Source organism: Rhinolophus sinicus, linkage group LG06 (assembly GCF_036562045.2).
Source record: "Rhinolophus sinicus isolate RSC01 linkage group LG06, ASM3656204v1, whole genome shotgun sequence".
In the NCBI taxonomy this organism is placed as follows: domain Eukaryota; kingdom Metazoa; phylum Chordata; class Mammalia; order Chiroptera; family Rhinolophidae; genus Rhinolophus; species Rhinolophus sinicus.
In genome coordinates this window covers 39,292,656-39,306,896 of record NC_133756.1, presented here as the reverse complement: position 1 = coordinate 39,306,896, position 14,241 = coordinate 39,292,656, and the positions used below count along the sequence as shown (strand labels likewise).

Below are 14,241 nucleotides of genomic sequence, written 5' to 3'. Positions count from 1 at the left end.
CTTTGATTTCTTTTGAGCTAATTTTATATAGTATAAGGTTTGACATCATTCTTTTATATGTGGATAATCAGTAGTTCAGCACCATTTTTTGAAAAAAAATAATAAAACCTCATCTTTCTCCTATTGAATTATCTTGGTACCCTTGTCTGAACCCATTTGACCATATTTATTTCTGGGCTCTAATTTCTATTCTATTGTTCTACATGTCCACCCTTACAATCATTTTGGCATTGTAGAATTTTTGTTATTTAAATAATATAGTACTGAAGAAAAAAGCCCAATGTCTTAAAAATCTTCATAGTATAGTTCGATTATTGTGTTATGTGTAAGATTTAAATCTATTCTAAAATTTGTATTTCATATCACTACAATTCAAATTCAAAGATTAATCAACATGCAAACTCCTCTCCCATGTGCAAATGCTTTTTATTTACCTTCAAAGTTTTGAAAAGTTTGCAACTTTAATATTGATGATTAAATATAAAATTTGGTGTGGAGAAAAATGTTCTGAGAGTTGACAAATGGAAAGAATATTCAAAGTCGTTAGACACAATTGATGATTTTCTGATATAGAACACTGATTTATCCTACTGATAGACCATATTTTATAGTGCAAATTTCATAGCTTTTATAATCACACAATCAGCTTTACCTGTTTAAAGGCATTATATATATGCCTTTATATAATATGCCTACATTATATATATATGTAGGTATCAGTATAGATTTTTTTTTATGAGTGTTAAAATTTTGTTTTAAATTTTAAGGTCTATGCTCTAACTTTAGTGCTTTTTTCACCTCAGCATACTACGGGAAAATCAAAAGAGTGGAATCTTTTGCTTTTTAGGAATTTCTTGCTTAGATGAAGTAATAGAATAATGACTAATATTTCTGTATAATTAAGCACCACATGTGTAGTGGAACATGCAAACAAATTGAATGTCAAGAAAGAAAAGATCAAGGGTAAAATTAAAAAACAACAACAACAAACAACTACATGAACAAAGCTATGGAGGTGAGAATTAGTTTGGCACATGTGTAAATGGAAAGAAAATTATCCTAACTATATTAAGAGATTTATGGGAGGAATTGTGGAAACTGAAGTTGGATAGGGCTGTTAATGGACATATTGATAGTCACTTGAGTTTTTAAAATGATTATTTGGCAAAAAAAAGTCTCTTCATATATTTTAATACCATATGTGCAGTTATACCTATAAAATTACTTACAATTAACAAGTTGTATTTGTTATTCAAACTTTTGTATAGGACAGTGGACAACCAAATGTTAGGCTGATTATTTAATTATTTTATTTATGAAACCTTATACCCATCAACCTAAAGTTTTCTAGGTAATGAAATGTCAGGGACAAATGACAAGAGAGTGTAGTAGTTTTCTGGAGTCTAGATGAAAGTGCATAATAAAGGCTGTAGATTCCAGTAATTTCTGAGCCTTTTATAATGGTTTCAATACCTTTTCACTGTTTTTTGCTCATTATTCTGTTCTTAACAGTATATTTCAGCTGGTTCAGTCTCTTCACCTTTCTCTTCAGTCTCCTTGTTCATTCGTACCTGTTTGCCTCACATTATAATATTAGCTCCTTTTTTAACATCTGCCTAATTCATGTTCCCAGTTTCTTCCAGATGCTTTCCAAAGAGCTCAACCTTCCGATAACATCTACAGTTTTCAAAATATCAAATTGAAACTTTAACATACATTTTATCTTGAGATTCATAGTAAAGAAAATATTAACTAAAGCCAAATTGGTTAGGCTGAGAAGGTTTTCGACTTGGCCACAGAGCAATACAGGAAATGGGCTTTTTGTAGTGTTAGTAACTAGCAAAGGATGGTCAGTCTGGTAAGAAGCTTCATATCCCATAAGTGCGGTAAGCTGCATTCTCTCTCTGTCCATCTGGCAAACACCATTTGACTGTTTGTATAATTCGTATAGTCATTTGTACACATGAGAAGAAGGTATGAAAAGTGGAGCTACCTTTAAATTGGGTCAGGCTGAGCTAGAAAGCTGTTACTAATATGGTCTGTCATCAGGTATCAAAGCCTAGGCACTATGCTGAAAACTGTCTTAAGAACAAAACTTACACTGAAGACTGGATTGCTAGAATGGAGGCTTGGGGAATGACCCAAGGAAGATGTCAAGTTAGAACTGGGAAACTGCAAAAGCATAACAGTGATGAAGGCTCAAGAATGGGATAAAAACATAATGGCCAGGACTATGTGTTAGTCTATGAGCAAAGGTAAATTGTGGACTCTAGGTATTGGTCTGGAGAGGCTTATTGTCTCCTATCTTAGGTCCTAGAATTGGAAGGAGAGGAGTCTGTATGTTGGAGATTTCGTAGTACTGAAGGAGGGAAAGGGTGATTACAGCAATAGAAGATTATATCTTACCAGCAGCTTTACCTTCAGAAGAGAACCATTGCTGCATATTGTGAGATTCCAGCATTAGAATTAAGCTCAGGAAAATGAACTATATTTGATCTTGTGAATCAGTCAGCCTCTTATTTGAGAGCAAAGTCTTCTTTTTCATAGATAGGGCTAATATAGTATAACAGCATCGCTATATGTCCTCACTCCAATTCACCTCCATTCTAGCAGATTTCCTTCTTTATACAATTATGCCATCAAACAAACAGTCTCCATCTCAGAGTAGGCACTGCTTTTGTTTATTCATCTTAAATTAGGTTCTTGGCTCCAAGGCCAAAACCTCCTCCCTGGAATCTGATCTTTACTTCCTCTCGTTAAAGAATGAGATTATTTCCAGAATTATACCTCATTATTTGTTTCCCTCTTCACTTCAATTTGCAGCATAAAATAAAAGGATAAAGTCCTTGATGTGACCCAAAGATTTGTTCTCTTTTAATATAAGATTAAATTAATTTCTCTGATTTAATTGGAATATTATTACTAATATTTTTTTGGTACATGTTTCTATTTAATTTTATTTATATACTGCTTCCTTTGAAGGTGACTGTTTTCTGTGATTTTTTATTTTTCTTTGGCTGTAGGAATTTAAGCAGTTCATGGCAGGTTGTATTTTACTTGTTTTTGCTACCCTTTACCTAGCACAGTGATTTGCACATAGGAGACACTCAACAGATATTTACTCATATAAAATACTATTTGTTGCATTTAAGGTAAGTATAATCCAAACTCTACTTATATTGAGTTACAATTGATAACACATGGAGTTATTTTAGTATATTTTCTGAAAATATTAATCCAGCCTACTACTGTGAAAAGAGTAGCTAACAGAATTCTGCTTATCACTGTTGCATTTTTTTTTTTTTTTTTTTAATGTGGGCAGGAGCAATTAAGGTTATCATTGAAAGAAGATAGATTAAAAATAAGGTGCAAGTCAAAAATAAAACATAGAGTATAAAAGGATCTTACAGAGTTATGAGCTATGTAAATAAGGTGGCTATATAGCACCATGGATAGCTCATTGGACTTCTAGTGATGAGTTATGTCGATAAAACAGAGTTTTTTTGCCAGTCCTGTGACATTAGGACTTAGAACGCCCTCGAAAATAGAAAAGGTAAAGGGATTATAATATACTGTAGTCATTATAATAAACTCATTATTATAGAAATGCTATAAGCTAATGATATCAAAAGAATAAAAACAAATTATGTATGTAAATTAATGAATAGTAAGTAAGTACTTAATGGGGTATTAAAGAAAATGAAAATATTTTGCTAGATAACCTTAACTTTCACTGAGTTGTTTTTTTCATTGGTTTGTTTGTTTTTTGTCATTATGAGAGATAAGATACTTGTATAGTGGCAATTGATCTGCTCACTATGCCAAGTAATTTTTTCCCCCAAATCTTAAAAATGCTGACATAATCTTGAAAATAGTTCAGAGACACCATTAGAGTTTTATACAGGATCAATACTTTTTGAAATTGATGCATAGTCCTTATGTGTGGAACAGTATATATTCACAACTTCTAAATATTTATAGGAAATGCATATAATCATTTCATAAGAAACATCTTAGTGGAGAGTAGAGGTAGAAGAAAATAATGTAAAAAGCATGCCTTTCCTTCTTTTAACTTTTGAATTCACTGAAATGTGAAAAACCTGTCATTTGCATTTTTAGGTTTCTTCCTATCATATAGAGAGCCATGATTATTAGAATTCATGAGCACCTATGCAAATCTGGAGCTCACTGTCCACAAGGCAGAATGTAACGTTTGCTGACTATCATTAACTAATGGTACACCTCGAGAGTCTAACAGTATTTTTTTCATCTTTAAATTTTATTACTGTATTTTTCTTCAGGGTAAAACAAAATTATGGGTCAATTTTCACTGAAGTGGGCTGGATTTATATATTCACTTCTCATCAGTGTCAAAAGGAATTATGCACATCATTCCCTGGACAACAGCATGAAAACCCATCCCTGATTGGACAGTAGGCATATCGGCTGTTCACACAAGATAAGTGTAAAGTTGAAAAGAGAAATACACTTAGTAATTCATCCAAGACAGCATATTTTGACAATTTGAAATTTGCATAAAAATGTTCATGCAATTATTTGCTGCCTCATACAAGAAAGCTAATATACCATTTTTAAATCCAGTGAAACATACCATCATAAAAAATTGCTTTACAAAGACTGCTAATGCAAAACTTTTCAAGCTGTCCATCTTTTTCTAATAAAAAAAATAACAAAATCAATAAAATGACCCTTCTTTACCATTTATTTAGAATGAATTTTTATATGTTCAAGGTGAGAGTGGCTATTTCAGTGTATTTCAATATTGGTGTAAGCCTTAAATGATAAAGATTTGTGTTTTATGACTCATCTAGAGATTTATAGGTCTGAATTTTCTCAAAACAAATTTAGGTACCATGTCTTAAAAAATATGAACTTTTAAATCACGTGTCTTCTCTGGTCTATTTAAGAGTTTTAGAGATATTCCATCCAATCCTGGATTTTTGTTGACAGTATTCACCTAGAAAGCCCAGAGAGACTCAGTGAATTGAAGGCCTTTCTTTTTATTTGTTTTTGTTTAATAAAATATAAGGATTCTGACAATACCTACTTTAATAGATTAAGAACCTAAATAGCCTATTTGTATCATTGAAAGTTTGGTAACTACAGTTTTGAGTAGTGGTATCCAGGTGCAGGAATATGGACTTCAGGCAAGTAAGAAGCATTTGGACCATGGCTGAAATATTTCCAATAAGAGCAGCAGAGCTAAGGTTGTTAGGGAAGCTGTACCCGAGTACGCTGCAAAGTCACCCAGACTTAGATTTGTACTGAGGCCGAAGAGCCTGTAGGCTGACTACCAGGGTCAGTAGTAGCACTCACTAGATCTCTCTCTCTCTCTTTATATATATATATATATATATATATATATATATGTAATATATGTATATATAATTCATATATAAATATGTAATATATAACTTATATTTACATATATATGTGTATATCCTGAGTATGTATGTGTGTGTGTGTGTGTGTGTATATATATATATATATATGTATATATATATGTATATAGGCATATATATTACATAATTCATCTACTGTATAATCCACCTATTAAATAATCCACCTTTTTCTCAAAAGGTGGATTGCAGTAGTTACTGGAATACATGTAGCTTTTTGAGAGAAGGATGATAGTTATACTGCATTTGAAATAGTTATTTTAGTCCTTAGTATTGCAATAAAAGCTTATATGAAGCAGCATTCACTAATATTTTGAACTCCCAAAATGAATCTATTACTCTCATTTACACAAGGCTAAAACTTCAAATTTAGAAAATAAGTAATAGATATTGAGTCAGTTTGATAGTTTATCAATATGTATTTGCAAAAGCATATTTAAGTTGGTGCTTTATTTTAGAAATATAATTATATATATGACTACTATGGTAATTTATTAAGACGTTTTCTTTATAGTAATATAACACCCCTTCTCATATTCTAAACCCTAATTCAAAACATATAAACCATCTGAAATGCTGGATTAGCTTAAGGTGCTTAGGGTATAGAAGGTCAACCTAAACATCAGGAAAATGTTTTCAAGCCCCATCTGTTGCTCTTCTCCTCTGTTCATAAATGTAGACAGTGTTCAAATATACCTGGAAATATAGGCTCTTGAGCTATAGACGCGTATTTTACTGTTAAGAAAAAAGGTGTTTTTTTTTCCATCTAGAAAATTCTGTTTCATTGCCCCTCATTCAATTTTACACTACCATAGGACTTGTCTCTTTTGGACATTACTTAAGTAACATTAACTTATATTACTAATGCATAATGCATCTTTTTCATTTCAAAATGGGTAGATTTACTAATTGAAAAATATTATTTTAACCGATTAAGTTAATAAATGAAGTTTAGTAAAACACATGTTTTGTTTTTTTTTATCAGGAAAGTGTTTAGCATTCAGCCTATGCTTTTTACTTGTGTTTTCCTCATTTTCAATGTATTTATCTTGCTTCTCATGTTTTCCACATCTATATAGAGGATGAATCATTAAATACTTATGAAGTATTTTGATATTTATAGAATTTAAATATTCACAAAATAATAAGTTTTTACATATACCTGGCATGGTGCTATGGATATGATTGGGACTTAGTACATATTTGTTTAATAAACTAATCAAATTTCTCAATCTTTTTTTGTTCTTTGTGAGTTGGTACTGTGAGCGAGGTTGAAGAATCCAAAGTGGTGCAGGGGTATCAAGATCAGTAACCCCAATCCTAGTCCTCAGAGTATCATTTCTTCTAGGAGTGAGCAATGTACTTAACTATGATAAAAGGTAGAATGCGACACATGCTTTGACAGTTATAAACAAAATGATATTTACTGTGTGGAGTTATACTTTTTATAAAATGTGATCTGTAGGTAAACCAGATACAGAATTATTCTCAATTATTACTATGTAATGTGTTGGCTATTAGTATAATCAACATATTAGGAAAAATAATATTGTGAATATAATTGCATTGTCATAAAAGTAGTAATTAATCAAATACATTTCTGGATAAATTTTCAAAGAAACAAACCTGCACACTCTGAAATTTCCTCATGCTCATTATTTTACTTAGTATCTGTTTTTATAATTCATAGCCCAGCATTATATTCTCTTAACTTGAAATTGTAACCTACCCTAATATCTCATGGAAGTTTGCAGCATCTCTTTTTACTGGGTTTGACAACTGCTATTTCCAAGTATCCACTGTAATATAGAAGACAAAGAGTGGGCCTCAGTATTTACACTTGGCATCTCTAATCTTGCTAAGGATAGACTTTAGACCTTAAGTATTCTTGAACTGAGGGAGCATGTCTTTCTATGATGCTTTTTTCCCCATGTGTTCCTTAATTGGACATTTGCAGCAAAACATAATTTTCAACATAATAATCAAAACATATTATTCAACATAATATTCAAATTATTTACTTTGGCTACTTTTTGTATATAAGAGAAATATATTTTTTATGTATCTATTATGTGTCTCCTGTATTTGTTTATCTGGGTAATTTTTTGTGTGAATTATTTTCCCCATGTATCAAGAATATTATTGCTTCTAGTCTTCTTTGTTAAGATAAAGATTGAGATCAAATAGTATTAGCGGTTTTTCAAGTAGCAGTTAAACCTGACAGTTGTTTATAGGAAATATCTTAAAAGGTATCTTTATTTTACATCATGCACCTTTGTCCGTGATTTTTCCTGTTAACCAGCACTTAACCTTAAGCAGAGTTCAAGAGGTACTTGCTATATATGTATCACTACACATTAGAATCCCCTCTGTTGAAGGCTTTGCTCGCTAAACTAGTGAGAGGCTGTGTGGCCAAATACTAGAGCACATAGTTTTCATTCAGACAAAAAGGGCAACTCCTCTGGTTTGGGTTATAGCATATTCCTAAAGTTACCCCTTTGACTATTATGTGAGAAACCTAAGGTCTGGATTACCACTTTTAAAGATGATGTCATGGTTGGGAAGAGGAAAGGAAACAAAAACAACATCAAAGAAACAAACAAAAAACCAATATGGGGTAGGATACCAAGGGTCTGCTGACTTGGCTGTAACTCTAAAGAGGATTTTGATATAATCCTTGAAATGGAGCATATGTTATGTAATGAACAATATGTAATATAGACAAAACAAACACTTGTTCAGGTATAAAATACTATAGATAATATAGGACTAGATAGACAATGTAACAATGAATGTGTGTTAACAATCTGCTTTGATCAAAGACTTGTAATATCCTTTAAAGTTAAGGCCTCTGGTTTGCATAATACATAATGTGAAAACAAACACAATCTTCAGAACACTAACTAGTTGGGAAACTCAAACAATGAAGGGTAGAAAATGAATTTTGATTTTCAAAGACAGACTTTAGTATAAAATATTTACCCTTGGTCTTGAAAGAAGATAGAGAAAAGAAATTGTTACCTTTGTTACCATTTCTCAATTTTTCAATTATAAATTATCATAACTCTTTGGGGAAATAAATATCTAGTAAAATCATCCATTTGATATTTGACAACCAGTTATTATTTAGTTTGTCAATTACAAGGAGCCTCATAGCTCCTCAGTTAATCTATTCCAATTTTCAGTTAGCATGATGATAATTTTTTTATTTTATTTGGATGAGATTTATTAATATACAAATGTCTCTTCTCCATTATAGGCGAGTTTTTCTTAGATTCTCCACTTAATACCATAAAAGGAGAGTTCTTTCATTGCTACTTCGTTCTCTGGCTTATCATAATGTAGAATCAACAAGATAGATAGAGAGATGTGCCTGAGTAAAGAGATACTTATTCTTACAAGATGGTTATGTTTATGCTTTTGTGTGTATGTGTGGAACACATTGAACAATGATAAAATAGATGAGACTCTAAAAATGTCAGAGGTGATGTTGATATACATGATATAGAACTTAGAAGAAAGGAGTTGGAGATTCATACAGAGTTACTGAGTGAAAAGCTTTGGAGTAGCTATAGAATATAGAAGATGTAAAGGTAAAAGAAAGGAATGTTGGAAAGTATTATTTGGAATAGAGTTCTTTAGAAAATACAAGATAGGGATTTTCTTTTAAAATTATGTCTGGTTTGTTGGACTCTCCAAAAAAAAAAAATTACATTTAGTTTTATATTATATTGAACCAAATTTCCCAAACTTCCACTTAATCCTTCTAGTACTTCTCTTCGATACTATTTGTTCAACATTAAAGAAATAATTATTGAGTATCTGCTGAGTGCCAGGGACCATTCTTGGCACCAAGTAAACAAGGCAAGCAAAATCCTTTTCCTCATGGACTAGATTACAAATAATAATAAAAACAAAACAACAACAAAAGAAAAACAAGTGTAACCCAAGTAAACCGACAAATAAAGTTGTGATAAATGTTATGAATGAAATAAAAACAATGCTGAAATAGAAAATAGTAGGAGGAAGCCTATTTTTGATAAGATTGTCACAGAATTTTTTTCTGCAGAGATAATATGGAAAGTTAAGACCTGAAGGATAAGAAGCTAGCCAAGCAAAGTTTGGGAAGGAGAGTGTTCTAGGCAGGGGAAAGAGTTTGAACAAGGACCTGAGGAATATGGTAGTTTCTTTTACTTGAGTTGGGTTCAAGGGTTTCAGTGAAATCCAGTGTGGCAGGCGTATAATGAACAAAGTCAAGTAGCATGATGTGGACTTGGCTATGTGGTCAAAGGTCATATTTTGCTGGGTTTTTGTAGTTCACAGTAAAGGCTGAGCATCTTAGACAGCCAATAGGGGTTTTAAAGCTAAAGAGAAAACGATCAGATTTACCTTTCGACAAATGTAAATGTCTTGTAAGAGCCAGGGTGAAGGCAGAGACTAACAGGAGACTATTTGTGGTTGGAAGCGATGATTATAGCTTAGACAAGAGAAGTACAGTGAAAATGGAGAGAAGTGTACAGATCTGAAATGCATTTAGGAGGTAGAATTGCCAAGATTTGTTGATGGTTTAGATGGAGGGTTTCAGAAAAAGGATAAAATAGAGAACAAATTCAACATTTTTATGGTTTGAACAAGAGAATGCTTTTACAAGATGAGTAAGATGGAAGTTGGAGGCGGTGAGAAGCCTGAATCTCTTTGTTACCTCATTTCTATTCTGAATTTAGTCATGGCTTACTTATATAGAGGTTACTTTAAAAATTGTTCAGTATGTAGGCTGCTGTCTTTTCGTGTTCCAGGTTATTGATAATCATTTGAAAATGTGTTGCCCTGATCTGATACAGTGCTTTAGCTATAGTTCTGATCAGAAGCGAATACGGTAAAACTCATTTCCCACATTCTAGATGAAATGCTTGATATAGCATAGCATGAGGTCATCACACAATGAACATTTAATTAATTTACTCTTAACTAAAATATCTTAGTCTCTTATCACTCAGGTTTTAAATTACATTGTGTATTGCAGGGATTAAATGAATTTTGCCCACTGCAATATTTATTCCTATTAAACTTCATTTGTTTAATTTGATCTATTACTCCAGTCTATTGATAATATTTTAAATTTCTCTCTGGTGTTAACTGATTTTGTTCTTTTAGTACCTCATATGAAAATTTGATAAGCATTTTCTTTATATTTTTATTCAAATCATTCATATAAATATCGACCAGGATAGAGCTAAGAACAAGGCCACATATTATGATATTAGAGATCTCCCTTCAGGTCGGCATCATTTTATTAATCCTTACTCATTTCCATGTGATGACTCAACATCTCTAATCTCCACCTAATCATATTGTCTTTTCATAAAGAGTAAAAGCATTTATCAAATATTGCTGAAATGCAGGTTTATCCTATCGAGGATATTTGAATATGAATTAATTTTGAGCCTGTTAAAAAATGGAGTTTTGTCTGATGTAGTTAGCATGTTGTCAGCTTATACTGCTCTTTGGTGATAATCCCTTTCCTAGATGCTAACATCCTTAAAATATATCCTAAAGTTATTGAGGACCAGTGTTAGATTTAAGGCACTATAATTAATATACTTTCCGATATTGAAAACAAGATATTTATTAGGTTATTCCCAGGCTTCTGATAACTTTTCCTTCTCTATGATTTCAAAGATCAGTCAAAAAGTGGGCGTATCCTTCCTTTTCCTTCTTTCAGTACATATAACAGAAAAGCCCATTTTCTGTACCTTGGCAGCCCGTGTAAGCCTTCATTTAGGGCTTTAGACGCTGATCGTCTTCTTATAGATTTGTTTCACTGTCACATATACACACTTTGTTACGAATTCTTCTTTTATAAAAGCCAAGGAAGGGAAATTTATTTTAAATTATGACAAATGGTGACATGTAGATATATGAAAAATGGTAAGTGGGAGAACTAAAGAAAATCTCTTTCTGAAAGCAACTAACTAGTTACTTATTTAATTTCAGGACTTTTAAAGTTCATGATTTTATAAATTAGCTTTATTTGTGACAGAGATTGGATACTCAGATTTGACAGGTAGATGGAAACTTTTTATTTTTAGTTTTATTATTCTATCAGGGGAAGGTAAAGGAATAAGTACTAGTAAAAACAGAATTGTTAAACATATCCTGACATTCCACTTTAATTATTTTCTCATGGGTAGACTATAAGTGTGAGATCTAGAAGAAAGAAAGGAATACAATTTGAGCTGATACTTAACATATGATGAATTGCATTGTTAGGATGGAGAGACCGAAATAGATTACCAAAATAGACCAAATTCATAGAAGTACGAAGATAGAAGAATGATGATGTAATTTGAAGTGTTAAGGTGGTGCAAGTTGAAGAGGACTGATGGGCAAATTTGAGGTTGAAAAAGCATTTGGAATTGATTGTTACACATTTGGTTACAAAACAGTTGTCTACATTTTTTTGTCATACTTTATTTAATAGAAATAATTGAACCCAGATGAAAATAGAGGCAACATTGCTTAAAGTCACATTTCGATAATGTGTTGATATTGTGTGTGATTATTATAATTTTTCTTGGCAACCTTAAGAAAAATTTCTAACTATAAAGAGAATATGTAACAGAATGAGTACCTGCTTATTTGTTTTTCTGGCAAAAAAGTAGTCTTTTGTTCAAGTAAACACTTACAAAAAATTGTGTTGTGTAAGAATTGATTAGTGAGAGTTTTTCATGAAGAATAAAAGCAGAGTTATTCCAGGACCAGTTAGTACCTGTCATGAGCATTAAAAAAATTCTTGCACAGTGAATCATTGCATAGAGACAAATTGTTTTCAATAAATAAATTAGCGAGCATCACATGTAAAATTTAAGAGATGGAAACTCAAATATATTTAATTAATTATACTTCTGTTGGGAGGGATAGGAATTTGAGCAGAAAATTGTAAATACAGGGGACCAAGACACATACATCCAAATGTCTCTGCTAAATAGTAGAATAAAGGATATTTGTCTAAGTGGACAGGCCAAGGCAGGGGAAATATGACCATGAGTTCTCTATTTCAAAATTTTATCAGCTATCAGGTATCAGAGAGTTTATGTGAATTTCCTTTCCTTGGATGAAGTAGTGCTATTCACCGAAACTAGAAGTAAGTATTAATAGGTTTGGAGGAGTGATATGAGTTCATTTCTCTTGACCATGTGATGTCTGTGAGATTTTCCAATGTGAAAGAGCATGGTTGTTATGAGTATAACGTAAATTAATATCTGTACAGAACTTTAAAATCATAGCAAATGATAAGCACTCTTCAAGTATTCCATAAACAAATACACAAAAACAAACATCTCAGAAAGGAGATATATCTGAAGATACATGTATTTTGAGTCTTCAGAATTTAGACCAGTAGTTCTCATCAAGGAAAGTATAATACATGAGAAGGTTTTTCAAAACACAAATATATATCCCCACCCAAGATTCTGATTTTTGTTTTTCAGAGCAGTGGCAGACTGTTGATTGCCTACCAATATCTGTCTTGTTCTTCTTGCTTATTAACAGAGCCCCAGTTTTATTCCAGCAGCAAAGTACCCAGCACAAAAGGCTGCATTTCTCACCTTATCCTTTGTAGCTATGGGTGGCCAATGAGTTAAAAAAACACGTTATTGGAAAGACCTCTGGGAAAGTTTCTTAAGATACGCGTACTGTGCCCTTTTCCCATTTTACACTTTCCTCCATCTTGCTGACTGAAATACACACATAGTGTTTGGAGCTCTAGCAGCTATCTTGATTCATGAGTAAACCTTGAGTACAGAAGACATGTAGATGCAGTAGGATCGAGATAACTTTTGAAAGAGCCTGGGTTCCCGGTGACCTGGGAGAAAGACAGATACCACAGTATTAATTATTAAAACGTTCCCAACCAGTTTACAGACATTGTATAGTTTACGTCTGACAGCACCCTCATTCTCAATGAAGCTGCTTCAATATTCTACTTGTTATTCCTTCCACACATATCTTAATCCATTTGTACATTTAAGACTTGTGATAATTCTGGTCCCATTTTCCTTTCTTCCCATGTTACTACCTTTTAGTGTTTTGCAAAACAATTCTGTCCCTTCTTACTTACTCTATATCTTCCTTCATGCTTTCTGGGCAACACTAAACACTTCTCTTTGTTAATTCCTTATTTCTCCTCCCCTTCATTCCTTTAGTCCTGGCAACCTCCTGACAGGTTCCCCTTTTGCTTAATGTCTCTGAGAGCATTGTCCAAAGTATATCACTAAATTAATAGAAGAACAATTTATCAAAATTACACACAGTGGATCTCTTTTCATCTTTTCTTAACTCTGCCTATCACAGGTTTTAGATTTTTTTTTTTTTTTTAATGAAAATCAATCATGTTGTGTAATACATGTGAGACTTCTTTGAGAATTCTAAAGCATATATAAGAGATATTATCATTGGTGACATTGCTTTTATTTTGTTTCCACAGAATATGAATTATCCTGTTGGTTTAGAAAATTCTAGTGAACAGAAAAAACATGTTTCCTCTATTTTATGTGAATTACAAACAAAAGATACTGGCATAAAATCAAAACAATCAAGACATCTCATTCAAGGTTAGTTATGTGAATTTTAAAATCGTAATTAGTGAATAGATTTTGGTGAAAAGTAACTACATTCAGTAGAAATTGGACATGTTAATTTTGAACTACAAATATAAGACTCCATGAAATATATGTTGAGCAGTCTAGATAAAATATCCATATCTCATTCAACATTTTATAAATATACATATTCACAAAGCTATTTCATAGGTATCAAGGAT

The 14,241-nt window shown here is 32.1% G+C and overlaps 1 protein-coding gene across 1 annotated transcript in view; it reads left to right on the top strand.

Moving 5' to 3' along the window:
* The window catches only part of LRRIQ3 (leucine rich repeats and IQ motif containing 3), a 144,727-nt gene that overhangs the window by 80,603 nt on the left and 49,883 nt on the right, over positions 1 to 14,241 (top strand). Inside the window, exon 6 of the mRNA XM_019743761.2 lies at positions 13,906 to 14,032. Coding sequence (XP_019599320.2) covers positions 13,906 to 14,032 — 127 coding nt within the window. The remainder of the gene's footprint in view (positions 1 to 13,905; positions 14,033 to 14,241) is intronic.